At 44.4% G+C, this 20,591-nt stretch overlaps 1 protein-coding gene across 9 annotated transcripts in view; it reads right to left on the reverse strand.

Moving 5' to 3' along the window:
• Nucleotides 1-569: 569 nt before the first annotated feature.
• The window catches only part of VWA5A (von Willebrand factor A domain containing 5A), a 52,119-nt gene continuing 32,097 nt past the window's right edge, over nt 570-20,591 (reverse strand). For 5 of the 9 annotated variants that reach the window (XM_036353308.1, XM_036353310.1, XM_036353309.1 and 2 more), the window contains 12 exons: nt 18,724-18,893; nt 18,388-18,476; nt 18,040-18,184; nt 17,531-17,610; nt 15,541-15,655; nt 13,566-13,730; nt 13,235-13,335; nt 12,593-12,897; nt 9,919-10,059; nt 7,464-7,594; nt 2,203-2,329; nt 570-1,689 (listed from right to left, as the gene is read on the reverse strand). In XM_036353308.1, the coding sequence (XP_036209201.1) occupies nt 1,610-1,689; nt 2,203-2,329; nt 7,464-7,594; nt 9,919-10,059; nt 12,593-12,897; nt 13,235-13,335; nt 13,566-13,730; nt 15,541-15,655; nt 17,531-17,610; nt 18,040-18,184; nt 18,388-18,476; nt 18,724-18,893 (1,649 nt within the window). In that variant the 3' untranslated portion in view covers nt 570-1,609. Of the gene's footprint in view, nt 1,690-2,202; nt 2,330-7,463; nt 7,595-9,918; nt 10,060-10,895; nt 10,937-12,592; nt 12,898-13,234; nt 13,336-13,565; nt 13,731-14,124; nt 14,170-15,540; nt 15,656-17,530; nt 17,611-18,039; nt 18,185-18,387; nt 18,477-18,723; nt 18,894-20,591 lie in introns of those variants that run through there. The other 4 variants (XM_036353313.1, XM_036353315.1, XM_036353316.1 and 1 more) reach the window with 4 other exon arrangements.

The following is a 20,591-nucleotide window of genomic DNA, read 5'->3' on the forward strand; positions in this document are numbered from 1 at the left end:
CTCCTAGGGTTTGCACCATCGAGACCTGCCCATACTCACTCTCCCTGGATTGCTTCCTTGAAAGTTTTTTTCAAACCCCCTTAAGCCCTACTTTGGACTCACTGATGGCTCTGAGGGAGCAATTAGTTTGTGAAACTAATTCATCATCTAGTTATAAGATAATAGTAATGAGATCATCAGAAAGGGTGCAGTCAAATGGGAACTATCTATATCTCTCCACAGTCAGCTAGCCTGAGGGTCAAACCCATCCATAGATAAATCAGCAGCCATCAAGACTTACTAACAACAAGAGTGCTCATATAACCCACACAAAGGACATCTCTGGAGTACCTGGTTCACATAATAACAAAGCCTGTATCACTGAGTTTCACAAGACATCTACTACATAAGGACATTTTACCTACAACAGAAGCCAAAATGGGGATATATTTAGAGATCTCAAAATAAAGACCTTCCCAGATTAAAAAAAAAAGGGGGCTAAAGGAGTTTATTATCACCAAACTAGCTCTGCAAGAAAAGCTAAAGGGACTGTTGAGAGAAGAATAGAGAGAAAGAGAGGAACACAGGCATAAAGAACAAAAATCAATAAAAATATATTTTAAAAAAAGTCGGGAGGGAAAACAAGGGATGAGAAAACCCATGCAGATCCAATGAATAAATCTATATCAGATACAACCAAGAGTCATTTTAATATTGATATAACAGTATGTTAGGGAACAACACATCCAATAGGGTCCCTTCCACTAGGATAGAGTGTGTGGGACTGCAAGGTCAGACATGATCACGGGGAGCTCCTTTCTTCCTCTTGGGATGAATGGCCCAGGTTTCTGGTCTCAGGCAAAGCTGCCTTTAGCCCTGCTTTTTATAAAAGTACACTAGATCAGAGCCCGATTCAGAGGCCGCATGGGTTCAGGCCAGGACGAAGGATCCCATGATGGCCCTCTTACTAAGATGCATCCTGATTAAGAAGAAACATCTGTCTCCCACAGCTACCACTCAACCCTTGGGCAGTATGAGGGGAGGCGGGCAGTATAGGCTAACAAGACCCAGGCAGAATCGACCAAGAAGGTCCCCAACAGTGCCAACCTTCACAGTGGGCCCTTGAACCTCATGTGGAGGTTATGTGGATCCCAATGTTGGCTGTCAACCGCCCCTCCATCTCTTTATTCTACCCAAGAATAGAAAACTGGATAGCTCACCAGTCTTGTCCTCCTAAGTCCCCAAAAGCAATACTGATTAGACAAAAAATAATGCAGAGAACTTTCCAGTCCAGGCAATCCCCAACATCAACCCAGCAACCTGTAGCCTGGAGTCCACGCCCCTCATTTCTCATGTTGTCACTCTGAAAAACCCGGGAGGGACCTCACTGCCTCTGAACTCCTTTCAGAAAGAGAACAGGCCTGATGCCTGGCTGAGGGCACATGCTGGGGGAAGGATATCATATCCAGAGGGACCCTGGAACCTGGAGGAAAGGCGGGACGGGCATCGTTGACTTTTATTACAGGAAGCCGACAGGAGAGGCATACAAGACAAGATCGCGTTCTGGAAGACAGAGGGTACAGGCGGGGACAGGAGCATGAAGGAGCACGTGTGTTTCTGGTCGGGATCCTCAGGGGGCAAAGACGGCAGGATCCACCGATGACTTCAGAAAGCCCACAGCAGCTTTCACCAGCCCATCCGTGGCGGCGCCTGAGAGGAGAAAACAAAAATGAGGGCTGAGGGACAACAGCCTTTCTCCCATTGATATTGTTGAGAGGAAGTGCCTTTCTCCCTTCTTCCCTCAACCTCCTCGGTCATCTCCCCGGAGTCCTGCTTGTATCTTTGCTTAGCACCCCCATATTGTCTCATCACATTGCCCAGATTCCCTTTCCTCCCCTCTGGCCCCAGCAATATCCAGCAGCAATGAGATAATAAACACCCAAAAAAGAAATGCCCCAAGTTCAGTCTCACTCTCAGAATAGCACTGACAGAGTGAGAAGAATAAATGCCACTTCATGTCCCTGTTCCAACTCACACTCCCCATCGATGCCCCTTTCCCTCTTCACACGCCTCCCACTGCCCCCTCATCCTGCCCAGGAGAGAACTAGCTGGGAGACCCAAAAGGTCTGGACCAGGACGGCCCGGCCCGGGGGCTCAATGTCCGGGAAGATGCGGAGCTTCCTAAGGAGGGAAGGAGCTGAGGGCTCAGGCTGGTGCTCCTACCTGCATGGCTGTGAATCCAGGCCACAGCTTTCCGCTCCAGAAGCTCCCACTCGCTCTTCATGTCCTTATACTTGTCATGCAGCCAGATCACCGCCAGGACGGTGGCCCAGCCTGAGGAATCCACACTCTACAACAGAGAGACACCCCTGAAGCCTGCACTCCCTCCTCAACTACCAGGTCCCCCGCCACATTGCTACTAAATGAGGTTACCTGGTCTCCCTTAACCTGCTCTATGACTTCTAAGGCACAATGCCAGGCCCTAAACCACAGGGCAACCATCCAGTGAGTCTTAAGGTAGAAACGTCTTCAATTTTTAATGCGGTGTAACCACCAGGACATTGTTTGAAATTCCTAAGATACCCCCGAGGAGGATTAGCCAGCTGTGATAAAACAACAACAAAACACACACGCACGGTGGCTTTCTATGTTTCCTAAAGCATCTTCACGTGTGTGTTTTTATTTGAACCCTCATCAACACAAAAACATACTGAGGAATTACCAATAGCCACACGGTTTAAGAGAGAAAACTGATTCATATAAAAGTGAAATGATTTGTCCAAAGTAAGTCTTCTAGCACATGGCGGAGCTGGGACTGGAGACCAAAATTCTGATTCAAGGTCATAGTGCTCATCGAGCTCAAAAGAAAGTCGTCCATAGAGAGAAAAAGGTGAGTTTTCACCCGTGGCTCCCAATTCCCGTTTTTAGAGACAACAGATTAAAATAAATTCTTTTATATCGTGAGCGTTAAAATTTGGAAACAGCTATCATGGCCTCTGAGTAGACTTGTTTCAGATCAAAATTCCCGGTTCCTTCCATTCTCCCTTAAGAGGACTTCTGTCAAAGCAGGAAGAACCCCGTGTGTGTTCGCCTCGTCTAGACACAAGCACAGCGATTTGTAACATACATCTCTTTAGATGGTCACATCTGGAGGTAACGTACTCATGAAATTCCATCACTCCAGCCCCAGATTATATAATAATAAAGGTTTCCTGACAATCCTTTTGCCCTCAACTAATCATGTTTCAAATTTGCTGATGAATAATAAGTTTGTGGTCCTCTCAAATCTCTAATTTTCATGTGCAACCGCTAAGTCATTTGGCTTCTAGTCTCTACCTGTATAATTGAGAATTTAGAATGAAAAAGAGTGCTGATGCCAGCTTTTTTTTTAATTCAAGTCATTGTTCAGGTCTTTTGGGACCCTGATTTTCTTGTCCACTACGCCATCTCCCAGTTTGGTCACATACAAATAGGATCGTATTGGTCTACATCTTCACCTAAATACTCATTGAAAATATGGACCCCCAGAGAATCAGAGACTGGGGGATGTGCATATCTGTTTCATTTGAATAAATTCATTATTCAGTACCATGGGTTTCCAACGAGTTTGTAATCAGTCCATATACTAACCATTAAGAAAAGTTCAGGGGGGAAGCAACTAAGATGGCGGCATAGGTAAACACCGGGAAATTGTCGCCTCACACAACAATTGAAAATTACCGCAAAGGACTGAGCAAACATCATCCAGAACAACAGGAAGGCTGGCTGAGTGTAAATTCTACAACTAGAAGGAAAGAAAAGCACGCTGAGAGCCAGAGGCGCTGCGGAGGTGAAGTGCAGAGGTACGGCGGCTCGCGCGCGCGAGGAAAGGGGGTAGCACCTGAGGACGCGGCTGTCTTTTTGAGTCACAAGCTCCTGACTGCTCTGAACTCCGGTTCCGGGAAGTCTCTGGGGACCCAGGACTCATACGGGGAGAGGCTGGTCTGTCCGGCAGCGAGCGAACTTGAGGGCGGCTTTCCCTCAGAGGTGCTTGCAGCCGTTACCGGGACACTGAGACGCGCGACTCCGGGCGGAGAATCGGCCATAGCTCCCTGATCCGCCCTTTGATTCCCTGAGACCCCACCCCACCCAGGCTGCGGCAGAGGCTTTTGCATGTGAATGTACCTAACTGCAGCCGAACCAGGCAGACCCTGAACTTCCAAGAGAAGGCCCAAGGCCCCGCAGCGGCTTGCATTGCTTCACAGCTGAGCCTCTTCGTGGCTCCTGCTGTGTGGCCTCAGGCAGAGGCTGAATTAGCACCTCCTTAGATCCAGGAGCCACTGTACCCAGTGGTCAGAGGGGGTCCATCCAGACTGAAACTCCTCAGATCCATAAGGGACACACTCAGGGAGCAGACTCAGTGAGCACCAAAGCCCCACTGAAGCAAGTCTTGCCCCAGAAGGGTGTCTTCAGCACAGAAGTTCTCCCACTTTAGACACAGCTGATTCTCACAGCCAATTGGCCTGGAGGTCAATTCCTCCCAGTGATTCTACAACAACCAAGGCACCAAGAGTGCACCAAGAGTGTCCACCCCAGGTAACTGGGGAGGCTGAGCTACTGGGCCCTACAGGACACCTGGCGCACAGGGCCACTCTATCAACACAGGGAAGCTGCCAAAATGCGGAGACAAAGAAACAGGTCACAAATGGCAGAAATGGAGGAAAGCAAACGATTGGATATAGAGTTCAAGGCCACGTTTATAAGGTTTTTCAAGAATTTTATGGAAACCGCCGATAAATTTAATGAATCCCTCAATAAGTATAGTGAGACCATGGAGGACATGAAAAAGGACCAACTAGAAATTAAGCATACACTGACTGAAATAAAGAATAATTTACAGAGATCCAGCAGCAGACAAGAGGATCCCAAGAATCAAGTCAAAGATTTGAAATACAAAGAAACAAAAAATACCCAACCGAAAAAGAAAAAAGAAAAGAGATTCCAAAAATATGAAGATAGTGTAAGGAACCTCTGGGACAACTTCAAGCGTACCAACATCAGAATTATAGGGGTACCAGAAGGAGAGAGAGGGCAAGATATTGAAAACCTTTTTGAAGAAATAATGACAGAAAACTTCCCCTACCTGGTGAAAGAAATGGACTTACAAGTCCAGGAAGCGCAGAGAACCCCAAACAAAAGGAATCCAAGGAGGACCACACCAAGACACATCATAATTAAAATGCCAAGAGCAAAAGATAAAGAGAGAATCTTAAAAGCAGCAAGAGAAAGACAGTCAGTTACCTACAAGGGAGTACCCATACGACTGTCAGCTGATTTCTCAACAGAAACCATGCAGGCCAGAAGAGACTGGCAAGAAATATTCAAAGAGATGAATAGCAAGAACCTGCAACCAAGATTACTTTATCCAGCAAAGCTATCATTCAGAATAGAAGGTCAGATAAAGAGCTTCACGGATAAGAAAAAGCTAAAGGAGTTCATCACCACCAAACCAGCATTATATGAAATGCTGAAAGGTATTCTTTAAGAAGAGGAAGAAGAAAAAGGAACTCTTACCATTTGCCACAGCATGGATGGAACTGGAGAGCGGATAAATACCACATGATCTCACTCATTTGTGGAATATAATGAACAACATAAGCTGATGAACAAGGACTGATCCAGAGACGGAGAGGCATTGATTGGACTGTCGGGACTTGGAGGGAAGGTAGGGGAGGGTGGGGGTAAGGGGGAAAGATCAACCAAAGGACTTATATGCAAGCATATAGGCCTAATCAATGGACATGGACAACGGGGGGGTGAGGGCATGAGCGGGGGTGGGGGGGTGGGGGGTAGAGGGTAACGTGGGGACAAGGACACATATGTAATATCTTAATCAATAAAAATATATTAAAAAAAAAAAAAAGAAAAGTTCAAATTCCTTAATGAAATTCAGATACACCAGGGCTCTTCATTCCGTTGATTTATTGGCTAAGTTACCATGTCCAAGAAGAAAGTGTTAGTCTAACATGTCTTGTTCTCAGTGAAACCGAGTTAGATCGTCATGATCCTTAATATCCTCTTTGAATTGTCTATATATTCATTATATTTGTTAATCAAATTAATAAATTATTTATAAATTACTCTTGTAATTATCTGTTTTAAAACCATATTTTCAATAGAAATATAGTTTTAAGTATCCTAACAGCCACATGTAAAAATGTAAAAATAAAAAAGCTCAATTATGTTATTAATAATATATTTTATTTAACCTAGTATGTTTAAAAGTATTTTGAAAATATAGTTTTATTAAAAATATATATATTTTTGTTGATTTCAGAGAGGAAGGGAGAGGGAGAAAGAGACAGAAACATCAATGATGAGAGAGAATCATTGATTGGCTGGCTTCTGCACGCCCCCTACTGGGGATCTAGCCTGCAACCAGGGCATGTGACCTAACTGGGAATCAAACCATGACCTCCTGGTGCATAGGTACACACTCAACCACTGAGCAACATCAACCAGGCTAATCTAATATATTTAAAATAACATGTTAACATAAAACCAATATAAAAATAATAATTAATATTTTACATTCCTTTGTATATGAAGTTTATAAAATCAGAATGCATTTCACAATTATAGCACATCTCAAGTCAATTAAAAAAGTAGTTCCTCATTTGCATTGGCCATATTTGAAGAGCTTGATAGTTACATCTAACTAGTAGATACTGTACTGCTGTTGTAATTATAGGATATCTGAGGTTTATTGAATCACCATCCAGATTTTGTAAATTCAAAACCACATTGCTTTCAGGCTTTTGGCATTTGTCTTATATTTCACAATATCTCAGTTAGTAAGCTATCTTGAAATTCTAGGACGTAATTTGTCCTCATCAGCAGACTTGAACGCATTTGCAATAATTGCATCATCCCTGTTTATACTTCACATTCCTAACTTAGATTTTGCTAATTTCTGGACAGCTTCCTCGTTAAGAAGAGGAGCAATAATGTGGGTTCGAAAGATAGTGAGTCCTAGACTTGCACCCCACTCTGCCACTAACGAGTTAGGTAAACTTAGATCATTATTCTACTTCTCTGGGTTTCAGCTTCTTCATCTATAAACAGCAACATAAATAGGACTTACCTTTTCTCATTGTTGTGATGAAAAAATAAGATCATGAAAGGTAAGTGTGTAGCGCACTGTAACTGCTCACTGAACAGCTGTTATTATCACTAAGGTGGATGGCAGGGAACCAGTCAAAGAGAAAGAGAATGTTTGCGTTCCCTTTGTCATCGATCATCTCCTACTGGTGGACCATGAGTTCCTTGTTCCTTCTGTTCTAACCTACCCAGGAAACACCTTCAACCTCTATTTATTAGAGATATATTTAGTGTATGACCTCCTATATTCTGCTTCCTCAGGTGAGTTATGATTCACCCAAGTCTCTTTACTGACCCAACTTCTCAAAAAGAGACAAACTCCTTTTTTCTTCTCCGAGTCTCACCTTGACAGGGAGTGCAGCCTGCATATCTCCCAAGCTCACACCCAAGACCACGGCCAGACCTTCATTCAGATCCCAGGAACCATCTGCCTTTTGGAGGGAAATCAGCTGTACAAGAGGATCATCTTCAAAGACTTTAGGGGAGAAAAAAAAAAAGAAAGAAGATGAGAAACTAGGAAGTTTAATTTGGCTCCTTGGCATACGTCAGGGAGGGAGTCTGAATCCAGAGAAAGGCGATAGCAAGAGTGCAGATCCTACCAAGTTCCCCATCTCAGTCCTCACCCAGGAGACATGTGTTTTCTCTGTGACAGTGTAGGCCACCCCAGTGTTGTGCTGCCACTAGGAGAGATGCATTTAAAAATTCAGAAATGAGAGGAAGATATGGGGCACTAAAGAACGCACATGGTAGTGCTATTTAAAGTCTTATCCTGTCTTGTGGCAATGACCCTTAAAAGGTTAGGTATATTTAAAAAATTATAGATAGCTCTAGCCGGTTTGGCTCAGTGGATAGAGTGTCATCCTACAGACTGAAAGGTCCCAGGTTCGTTTCTGAACAAGGGCATGTACCTCGGTTGCAGGCTCCTCCCCGGCCTGGGCCCTGGTCGGGGCATGTGCAGGAGGCAACCAATCGGTGTGTTTCTCTCATACCAATATTTCTCTCTGTCTTTCCCTTTCTCTTCCACTGTCTCTAAAATCCATTGGAAAATATCCTTGCATAAGGACTAAAAAACAAAAACAAAAACCATCTAGATAAATATAGCTTGAATTTTAATGATCAAAAATGTCAAAAGAGAGCAGACATAAATAAAGGAAGCAGTTAGCCGTCTACCTCAAAGAGTAGTCTAGCCCTGGCCGGTGTGTCTCAATTGGATGAGCATCGTCCCATGCACTGGGACACTGTGGGTTCGATTCCCAGTCAGGGCACATGATCAATGTTTCTCTCTCTCCCTCTCCCTTCCTCTCTCTCTAAGATTCAGTAAAAACATGTTTAAAAACATAGTGTAGTGTCTAATCCTCATGGTATAAAAGCTGCCTGAAGACCACAGAATTTTCACAGAAAGCATCTCACATCTGGATACCTAGCCTATGGGATGATATACTCCGTACAACTTAGAAATTAGTAGGCAAGAAAAACAGTTCTACTCTAATGCGAAAAAAAAATCTAGGTTCTGAATATCAAAATCTGCATTTGAATCTCAGGTCTGCCTGCACTCAAAATCTAATAGTTACTTAACCCACAGAAATCGCGGCCTTCTCTAAATGGGAGACAGTAATGCCTGATGCATGAGGAAAAACATCCAGGACCCAGAAAGGCGCTTAAATGGCTACCAGCAAATAGTAGTTGCTGGGAACTTCTCTCTACATTAGTAAGAGGCTCCATGAGAGAGGAAGCTCACTATAGTGGGGATATTGCTAGTCACTGGGTTTTAGGACAGCGCAGGAAACCAACACTGAGAACCTACTCCGTGGATAACACGAAGGAAGTTCTCATGAGGAGGTTCATGATAGTGCAACGGAGGAAGCTAAGGCTCTAAAAAGTTACCTTGCCCGGCAGGTGTGGCTCAGTGGTTGAGCATAGACCTATGAACCAGGAGGTCACAGTTCAATTTCCTGTCAGGCCACAGGCCTGGGGTTGCGAGCTCAATCTCCAATAGGGGGTGTGCAGGAGGCAGCCGATCCATGATCCTCTCTCATTATGGGTGTTTCGATCTCTCCCTCTCCCTTCTTCTCTGAAATCAATAAAACTAGTTCTAAAAACTGAAACAAGTAAAAAGTTAACTAATTTTCTTAAAACCCCACAGTAACTGGTAGTCAACAAGAGATCTGAATCTACCTTAGACCTCAAAGCCCTTTCTGTATTAGCAGCCTAAGAAGAATGCATAAAGAGAGGGTAAGTGGCAAAGATGTCTGAACGATGAAACCATTGTACACCATAAACCCCTGCTGCAAAACAGGAAGAGACTAGACAGAAGTTGCCTTTAAGCCTATTTTAGGTAACATGTACTTTGACTACTCATTGTCATGCAAATGAGAAACCCAACTGTTTGGAATACAAGGCAATGAAATGACCAAGAAACAGCTTGTAGTGACAGAAAGTCATCAGATAGCATGAAAAAGGTTGGTCTTCAAACCCAACCTGTAAGAGAATGATTCATGCAGCTGGGGCCCAAACAGGCTGGCAGGTGGGTTCTGCAAGAGAAGGGCCCCCGTCAGTAGGCAAGGCGTGCGAGCTGATGAGATGGCAGAGGGGCTCATCCTGAACTCCACTGGGAGAGGCTTCAGTGTCCTGTGTTGTAGACTATGGAAGCGGCGCTGGCCCTGACAAAAAGACTGGGAAATTTTACCCTCTGCCCCGACGCTTCTCCAACCGATCACGTCCTGGGTAGAGAACGCCACAAGACAGCAGAACACGGAGGTTGAGTTCTTCAGTTCCCATGCATTAGGAGAGAGAACTCACCTGTATGGTTAGTTTCCAAGTCGGTCATGTCGATGGAAGAACATTCCACTGTCGTTTCTTCAGAAGGATCATACTGTTTCTTGAGAGGCTGGCGTCTCTTTGATCTACGACTACCAACCAGTCGTCTGAATAGTCCTGGTCCTATATGTGTGCCATACAAACCCTGGTGAGAAAATATCCCTGGGAAGATGCTCACCTAGAGAATGCAGGCTCTTGTTAATTGTGGACCTATGGGGATCGTAACCATTCTTCGGTATGAGTTGGGCAGAGATGCGGGAGGATGGTAGGAGAATGGGGCTTTGTATGAGCTCAAAAAACACAATGTAGACATTGACACTGAGGCATCCTATGCCCTCTGCTGTAGGCAATGGGCCTGATAATTTGAGACATATGCTCCTATCCGTGTCAGCCTCAGTCATCATCTTTCTTGTACATTTTTTTCTTCTCCCAGGAGCCCAAATCCTGCAGCTCTGAGCCCTTCCAACGGTGTCCTCCTGATACCTGACAATGATCTTTTCTGCATCTTCAGTTTCATTATCGGACGCTTCCTTCAACTACTCATCTCAACTCAAAACTAATTTTTCCTCCTAGAAATCTTTTCTCCCTCTATCCTTCTCAAATGGTGGTTGCTCCAGGTACCAGAACCCAAGCATCCATGTTTGAGAGGTGAGGTAGGTGGGGTTGGCAATCTCTTCAGTCCCAATGGCCACATCTGTAGCATGACTCTTCAGCTTCACCTGAATTACCTTCCTCATAGTATCACTGCTGTCAACCTCCAACTTCTTTGTCCCTTTTCAACATCCACCGAAGTATGTGAAAACTAGATTGAAGACTTTCACTTCCTTGCAAAGCCTGCCATCATCTTTAGAGATTAAGCACCCATGTACATAACCTATCCAACCCCCTAATTCAAAGCTTCTTGTCTTCCTGAAATCAAATAAATGGCTTCAACCTCCACTCTACTCTGGCCATTCCCTCCCAAGCCAAGATATCTAGTTATCAAGCAGAATTGTTCCAGCTGTAAAATATTAATTGAAAAAAATGTATATTTTAAAAATACAATATCCAGAAGTTCCAAACAAGATGGCAGTATAAATAAATGCAGTATCATTGCCTCCTCCCACAACCACATCAAAATTACACTAAACTACAGACAACCATCCTTCAGAACTGCCTGAAATCAAGCTCAATGGAAGTCCTAGAACTATGGAATTAAAGAAGAAGTCACATCCAGACTGGTAGGAGGGACTGGTGCCACACCCATGTGGGGCAGATAAAAACTAGGGGGGATGTCTCAGCTATACAGGTACCCCCTGAGGAGCCAGGGGTCCCAATCCCACACCAAGTCCCCAGCCCAGGGTTCCAGTGCTGGGAAGAGAAGTCCCCCTAACTTCTGGTTATAAAAAAGAGTGAGGGACAAGGCTGAGGGAGACAGAGGCTGCAGGAGTCCCAAGCAGTTCCTCCTAAAGAGTCCACATATGGACTAACTCGGACTCACTCCTCAGAGCTCCAGCATGGGGCAGCTACCTGAAAGGCACCTGAGGCATACAGGGAGGAACTGAATGGTCTGGCATCATAGCAAGAGCTGGATGGGAAGCTTTCTTCCAGACAGAAGTACTGGTAGAGGCCATTGTTCTTTTGCTGAACCTTCCCCCAAAGAGCCAGAACATGGCCACCATATCTGAGTCTCCATCAACCTGGATTAACACTGTTAGCCCCACCCTAGTGATTCCCGGAGGCCCACTCCACACCAGCTGTTTCTAGTGGCTTTACCATCAGAATGGCCTGTCTTGGCTCAGGCTTCATATTTTCCTAAAATCTCTCAAATAAGCAGCATCTGGCCTGGTACCTATTGCTAAGTGACCCTGGGCCAGGCACTAGCCACAGCCAGCCTTGGTTTCAGCTTGGCTTCTCCTGGGCACCTCCAAGCTCAACACAAGTAGCAGCCATCTGCAGATCATTTTGTAGCTCATGCAGGGTGGCCCTGGGGCAGAACAAAGGCAGTGGCTGACCTTTGCCTGAATCTCCCAGGAGTCCCCAGAGCCAGTGCACCCAGTGGACAGCTTCAGACCATGTCAAAGCATCACCACCCCACCACCTCCACAAGCGTCGTACTCATGGGGTGGACTGAGCAGGTACCAGAGCCCCGTTGAAGCAAATCCTGTTCTGTGAGGTGGGTCGCTGCATAGCTGATCCTCCATGGTGATCTCAGTCAGACCTTGCAGCTGATTGGCCCTTCAACATTCCTTGAAAAAAGCTCTGTCACCCTGAGCATTTCACTCTCCAGTTTTGGTTTACGTCTGAGACAGCCCAGCAATCAGCACCCATTTCCTAACACTACCAGGTTGTTTGCCCACCATTTGTGTAGTCATTAACCAGTATCAATAGGATACATCAGCTTCAGATTTAGGCAGTGTAACTACTCAATGCTTATATGCACTTTCTCTTTCATTTCCCTCATTTTTCCCCCCTTGGAGTACTTTACATTTTCTTGCTAATGGTGTACTTTCTAGTTTTTAAGGACAGAAATGTTTTACAATAGCCAGAGATTCTAGATGTGAAGAGAAAAGGGGGATAGGGAGAGAAGGACTTTCCATAAGTATTTGCTTTAAATGATGTATCCAGGTATACAGGGCCCCTTATTTTATGTGATTTTGGTTAGAATAAAACTCACCACCTCCACATTTCCATAATTTCGAACTTGAAGCATCAGCCATAAAAGATTTACGAGACATTGGAGCCAAATCATAATCCGTCATCGAAAATAGCATTGGACTTGGAACGTCACTGCGAGTCAGGGGTCCCTGAAGCGGCTTGTTGAGATCCTTGTTGATGGCAATGAAAGCCGTGTGGGAGCTTATGACGCCGCACTCCATGCTTATTTTCAGCACCTCTTTTTTATCATTGGCTGGAGTCTCCTCGAAGCCCATGTCCTTGGTCTGGATGAAGGACTTGGCAGCCAGGCGATGAATGGTGAGGCTAACAGAAAAAAGATTCCCTGTGACTCAGGCAGAAGCACACCTGTGCCGCCACTCAGAGCCCTGACAGGCTGGGGATGGCGCAGGGAGGAACATAAGATTGGGGGGAGATGAAATCTGAGTGGCCGGAAAAGGAAAAGTGATTTTAGGGAAATCATTGAGCCCAAAATGAAGAGCAGGAAACTGACCCCCTATGGATGGTAGAGACAAGAAGAAAGGGAAGGGGAGGGAAGGGGAAGGAAGGGAAGGAGAGGAAAGAAAGGAGAGGAGAGGGGAGAGGAGGGGAGAAAAAGGAGAAGGAAAAGAAAGGAACTAGGAAAGAAATATGGAAATCTTACTTGGCATCCGACTTGGGCTGTAGAGAAAATGCCACTTGATTCTCAAACTGCGTGCCCTGGAGGGTGTACTTGAGGCAAACTTTCCCTGTTGCCTCTGCTGGCTAAAAAGTAGAGAAGAGGAGACAGGATGGGAGGGAGAGATGGCAGAATCGGGGCAGCTCCCCAACCCCACACATTCAAAGTTTCTGGCTAGAAACCAGGTAGTTCAGAAAACCAGAGGCTTGACATGATGGCGAGGGGAGGGAGGCTGACCCTGTCGGGCAAGCGTCCGGAGCAGAGCTCGGGGCAGCGGCGACTCTGGCTAGAGGAACAAGCAAGAACGGAAGCTCACCGGCATCGTCCCAGTCAACTGGGCATAGACGATCCACCTCTGACCCCGGAAGATGACAGTTGGTTCTGGGGAAAGCATTTTAGCAGACAGACCCGCAGGCAAATCCCAGCTCAGAGAAACATCCTCTACCACAGGCTGCAGAGAGCGCTTCAGGGCCCTGAGAGCCTGGCAGAGGGAAGAGAACAGAATAAACACCAAAAATACATAATGGCAATCATACCTACTGCTACCTGAGTGTTCATCATGCCCCAGGAGCTATGCAGCCCAACCATTGGTTGACCTACTCCCTAGTACTCTACTAAGAGATGGGTGTTCTTCCTTTTGCTTTACACACGAGGAAGCTAAGGCAGAGACACGTAATGAATGTGTATAAAGTAACAGAGAAGTAGGCATTCGATAAGAAATGGCACCAACTGGGGACAAGGAACGCAGCACTATAACCAGAGGTGGAGGAGGCCTCCTTGTGCGAACTCATCAAACGGAGTACAGTTTACCGCCTCCTCCCACCTACAGAGATACTACGGCTGTCCTTGTTTTGGTGTGTTTTTTTGTTTGTTTGTTGTTGCTGTTAATCCTCACCTGAGGATATTTTCCCATCGATCTTCTGAGAGAGTGGGAGAGAGGGAAAGACAGAGAGAAACATGGATGTAAGAGAAACACATCAATGGGTTGCCTCCTGTATGAGCCCTGACCAGGGCCCAGGCCGGGGAGGAGCCTGCAATCAAGGTACGTGCCCTTGACCAGAATGGAACTCAGGACTCTGGTCCTCAAACCAACCCTCTATCCCAGGGGTGGGCAACCCCTGGCACGCATGTCAAACATGGCACGCCAGTAACTTTTGCTGGCATGCGAAACCCTCTCTTATAATCTTCCATTTACAATTTTTTTCTTAATATCGACTTTTTTATTTTTCAGATAAATTCAATGTAGGTGCATTTTAGATAAATAAATAATTTTACCTAACAAGTTATCTTAAAGACCATAGACATGGATTGACAAGAGAGGGAAGAGCAATTTCAATAGTGTCGAAAACGAACTATTGAGGACTTGGAATGCCATTCCAGAAAATTTTTTCTGTTTAAAAAACTTTGTAACAGTGTTACTCTCCATGTTTTCATCCACATACGCTTGTGAATCTTTGTTCTCAGTGATGAATTTTGTTAAGTCTCCTAATAGGAGTAGCCTGACGGAAGAAAGTAGTAGCTCGTGCATATCTCTGAGGGTCACGAAATATAAACCTGATGTAAAATCTCTGTCATCAGCGATGCAGCAGCAAAAGTCCCACTGATAATATCAAATGGAGTCATAAAGTTTCCTGTCGGACTGTCAGTGTACATGTATACATTAAAAAATAAATGTATTTTTCATCACCATATACTGTGTTTTTGTCGCTCGAATGAATTTTATTATTTCTTCAAGGTTCTTCACATACGTACACCTTAAGAGATATCAAGTAGGCGTAACATGTTCTCAAAAAATTAGGGTTGGCACGCAGAAGAATTTTGAGTCAGAGATTTTGCTGGTTTTGACACGCATTCACAAAAAGGTTGCCCACCCCTGCTCTATCCATTGAGCCAAACTGGCTAGGGCCATCCTGCTTGTGTTCTTTGTGTCATTTGCATGGAGGAGAGACTACAGGACCCGCCGGGTCCTAAAGCACACACCTGGAATGCCAAGCTCTCCGTTTCTTGTTTTCTTAAGTTTCTCTGCTTCTTGTTTTGAACACAAAGCCCTGACCTCTTCCACATTTTGTTTCTGGGCTTCCAACTGCTGGGACTAGATGCCATTTCCCCAGAAACTACAGGGGCCCCATTCACATAAAGACAAAAGTAGTCCCATTGAGTCTGTAGCCCAAAGCCCTGGGAATATAAAGAAATGAATCCTAGAGGCAATAGGTTGCCTCAGCTCTTGCAGCAGGGTGCCCCCTGCCCCCACTCCCTCTGGACCGCCCCCTGGACACAGGCCTGCCCCTCACCTTCGACTGCATCCTCTCATTGCCTGTGATAAATTCTGCCGCGCCCCCTGATGCCCGGGCAATGCCTTTTATGAGGCTGGTGGAGGCTCCTTCGCCAATACCAAATGAGAAACACCTGCGATTGTAAAACAGGCTGACCTTAGAGACAGGGATGAAAGGGTGACATGATAACATCATGGTCAAAAAAACACATAAAAATACATGAAGAGATAGTGTACTAGTTAGCATACTTCTGAATAACATACGTTTTATAAAGAAATCATAATGATAATTAGAAAGTAGAGAATACCATTGAAAAATGACATATCCAAATTTAGGATTCAGTTACAGATATGTTTATAATCCCAGTTCTAAATACACATGCCAGAAAAGTAAGTCTAAAAGTCAACCACCTGAACATCCATCTCCAGATCTTGGGAAAAAAGCAGCCAAAAACCCCACAAATTTTAAAGAAAAGAAAGATAGGGGCAAATGTTATTGATACAGAAGACAATCATACAAAAGAGAAGATACGCAAAAAGTGCTGTTTTTTGGGAAAGATGATTAAAATTGACAAACATGCCCGGCTTGTGTGGCTCAGTGGTTGAGCATCGACCATAAACCAAGAGGTCACTGGTTCAATTCCCAGCCAGGGATTCGGACTTGATCCCCAGTAGGGGGCATGCAGGGGGGCAGCCGACAAATGATGTTTTTCTCTCTATATATCTCTATCCTTCTCCCTTCCTCTCTCTCTAAAAATCAATAAAAACATATTTTAAAACTGACAAACATTTAGGGCAAGAATAAAAGAGAAAGCACAAATAATCAGTGTCAGGAATAAAAAGGGAATACTACCACCGATTCTACAAAACTTAATAACATCATCTGGTGACATTGTTGATACTTCATGCAGAGAAATTTGAAAACTTAGATAAAATATACAAACTCCCATAAGAATCAAGAACATATAAAAATATGAACAGTTCTATTTCAATAAAGAGATTTAAAAATCTTCCCACAGAAAAAATCTCCTTGTAACATCTAGTAAACATGTAAGAAAATATTTCCCATAATAGAAAAACAGGCAATTCTTCTCAGCTCATTATATGATACCACTGTAACATAGATATTAAAACCCAACAAGAATATTATTTAAAAAGTACATGCCAATATTTCTCATGAAAAAATATTTTTCAATCCTAAACAATGATTAGTCAACGGTATAAAAAATATATGAAAATTGTTAATAGATCACAACTAACGGGTTTATTTCAGAAATGCAAGGCTGGTCTAATATTTAACAACAGTCATTATAATGAACACATTGAAAGAATAAAGGATAAAATCATACTCTCATCTCACCAGATACATAAAATGCATTTGATGAAATTCAACCATTGATTATTATTTTTTTAAATGTAAACAAAAAGAAAATAACTCTCAAAAGAGAAAAATCCTTAATCGGATGTAAGATATCTACAAAAAGACCTAGAGCAAACAACCACACGATTAATGCAAAGCGAACCATGTTCCTTCTGAAAACGGACATTCCCAATAAACCCACTACCATGTCAATTCAAAGAAATAGGTGTGTGTAGACATGTGAAAATAAATATGTATATATGCATATATAGGTGCACACACAAGTGTGTGTAGGCAAAAAATACATGTACCAGAATGCAAGGATATTCACAAAAGCATTATTTTAAACAGCTAAATGGAAGTCCATCAGCAGTAGAATCAATCAATAAATTATGGTTTAGCCATCCCGTGGAGTACTATACCCCGGTGAAAACTAACTATGGTTCTATGTAAAATATGGGTAACTATATACTGCTGAGGGAAAGAAGCAGAATGCATAGACTAAAAACTATAACATTAATTTTTATTCAAAAAGAAGCAAAAATAACCCCATAGTATTCCTGTCCATCCTTACTTGTCAGCACTGGAACCACAAGGCCCTAGATTACATGTGGTCAGTCACCCAGAAACACACACACTGTCTGCATACCTGTGCCTCTGCCCATTGATTTTCACTTTTCTAATGACACTGAATGTGTCGGTCACTTCTCCATCTGTGAAGACAAAAAGCTGAACACAGAAGACATTGGTCAAGTCTCTATGAAGTACACTTTTTCTTTTTTTAAGTTCATTTTTAAAATACTGCAATTTGCCCTTGAAAAACTCGACTATTTCATGCCGGAGACACTGATGCCTCTTCGGACACGTGTGAAATCCCTAGTGGGCCACTGTCACTTGCATGAGGTTTTCACATGGTTTGTTCTGAAGCCTGGGCATTTTCCTCACCCTACCAGTTTCACCTCAGGCCCCTGTGGCATTCCACAAGAGAGCTTCCACCTCCATAGTTCAGAGCATGGAGCATGGATTCTATGAAATGCCTCTTGTCTTTTCCCCTTTACTACGCACACCATATTGTGACAATCCTGCAATGAAACTCAGGGCTATACATTCTTTGAGTTCTCTCTACCCACTTTCTGTGAGCTCTGTTCCAATTCTTACCTGGAGAGGGTGGCCAGGGATGGAAGTTCTACTGTAAATGGCCTTGAGTGGTGCCAAGATTTCTGTGCCCCCGAGGTCAGCGTCCATACTCTTAACTCTCTTCAGCGCCTGCTCCATGGTATCCTGAGTGTACTTCACGCTCTCCCTGAGAAAAGCACCCGCACTCAGGGACAAAGCTAGCTGACACTGCCCAGGATCGCATCCCCGCATTGAGATTCCCCCCACTGTAAACCACCTCACCTGAACTCCCTAATGCCAAGGTCAACTCTACCGTAACCCCTTTAACAATATAGTCCTTTCTTTAGAGGATCTTTTTTTGAACTCTCTGTAGCCTTTCTAGAAACTTACGGAAAGAAGGACTCAAAGAACGATCCAAATCCATAGATGTTGAAATAACAGCCTATAGGCAAACTCTTCAGCAGCCAAATCAGTGTTTCCTGAAGGAAGAGGGTATGGGGAGCGAGTGAGAGAGGATCCTTGAAGACACACAGACCCTCCCCATCTAATTCCTAAGGGTGTGGGCCTTCACCCAGAGCGCGCCTCCCAGTCTTATAGTCCTTGCAGTGGTCACATGAGCTGCAGTGCAGCTGGAAGCACTGGTCCAGATGACCCAGATGGACTCTAATGTAACCACCAAGACTCATCCTTACTTGCGCACATGACCAGAAGAAGAACTAGTCTTACCTTGGCCGCCTCTATGCGCAGCTGAGATGGATCCTGATTATTCATGGGACAATGCATACTTTCTGAGCGGTCCATGAGGAAGACGAATTCTCCACACGCCGTTGGTGACTGAGCCTCTGGGATATTTGGGTAGAAACTCACCATCACAGATGGGTCTCCCATCAAAGAATCTACTCAGAAAGAATAAGGACACCATGAGATGAAAAGGAACTAAAAACATACATAGGGAAGACACCATGAATCACTTGTAGTGAATCAACAGGAAGCTGAGAACATCCACATCTGAAACACAGTTTGATCTTTATACTCTATCTGCTGGCAAAGGGCTTGAAGTGAGCTAGAAACCTATAAGAGCTACAGAAGCAAAGCAGATAGTAAGGAGATGAAAGAGGGTAGAGGTTACCAGGAACAAGCAATCACTAAGATGCGATCATTGACCCTAGTATCCTAGCAGCTAGGGCAACTAGTGAGATACATTAAGTTACCCTGTTCCAGCATTTACCAGAAGAATCGACATAACTTACTTGGCAGAGTCGCATTATCTTCTAATCAAATCAGTGGGCAATTTATCACATGGGTCCTTGTGTAAGTCTGTCATCACTGCTTTACAAAAACGATGCTCCTGTGGGCAATTCTTTCGTTGACAAGTTACAAGAGCTGAGACTGTAAGTGTCACACACACACCAGGGAAAGTCCGTTGGCTGTGGGCACGAAGCTCTTCCAAACAAGGAGAGGCACTGGGATGTTGTGCTGAGAACAGTGTCACCCACACAATAGTATGGAGGCGACCAGGGAGTTGGCCTATGTCACCAAGTTGTCAAAGCCATAGCCAAGATTTTATCTTTTGGGGGGCAAGTGAAAACTGAGGCTGGAATTAAAATACTATTATTAAGATAGAGATGTAGTGAGAATGGCTGCTTTATATCAACTCTAACAGTTCAGACACTATAAGGAGACACAGAATCTAATTCCAATATCCTACCTATATTACAGTCCTTCTGGGATTAGAGCTTTAAATTCTCAGAATGCCAGCTGGCGTTCTCTTCTGTGTATAGATGTGAACAGCAAGCCACCCTGACCAAACATACGATCTGGGAGCAAGATTTGAGCAGCCCTGCTGGAGGGATTTACAAGACTCATTAAGGCTGCCCCTGCTGTCCCCTGGGTCTGCACAGCTGGGCACAGGGAACAGACGAGGAAATCTGCAAAGGGGCCGACAGGAGTTCTTGGAATCTCAACCTTTACCTTGTAAGATGCAACATTTCAAAACGTCCTCTGGTGGATTAAAAGAACCCCAACCAAAAACCAGGTCGCTGTTGTGGGAGTACTTCTTGGGCACACAAGGGGGAGTTCGCCCAAAGGGAAGGACAAAACCAGACAACTAATGTACAAAGACAGAGCCCGGAGCTTTAGGGAACAGGAGCTGGAGCAAACCTGGCTGAGGCTGGGACCCCCTCTAACAGGTTTAGTGTGGACGGCCTGCCCTGAGCAGGGGAAATGGGGGGGGGGGAGCAGGGGGGCAGGAATCGTTAAACGAGTGAAGGAAAATCAAGGAGTTCCAATTTGTGAGCTGGAGTGTGAAGTTACCTTGGCCAAATGTCAACAATATAATAAGAAAAATGGCCGATTGAAGATCAACTATAGCTACTGATCTTTAAAGCAGTGGTAGCTATGGAATTAAGAGCCTAAACCAAGAGATTGTGTTTTGACTATGATTGTCCCCAAGGATGCGTCATTCCACCAAAGTGGGAAATGCTTCAGAAGTGTCAATATCTTTCCAGTGACGCTTCATGGTCTCTGAAGTCCAGGGCCATGGCAGCTCAGGGACTGTCATGTCCCTGACATGTGTTACACCAGTACAGTTAAAA

Source organism: Myotis myotis, unplaced genomic scaffold, assembly GCF_014108235.1.
Source record: "Myotis myotis isolate mMyoMyo1 unplaced genomic scaffold, mMyoMyo1.p scaffold_m19_p_20, whole genome shotgun sequence".
Classification (NCBI taxonomy): Eukaryota; Metazoa; Chordata; class Mammalia; order Chiroptera; family Vespertilionidae; genus Myotis; species Myotis myotis.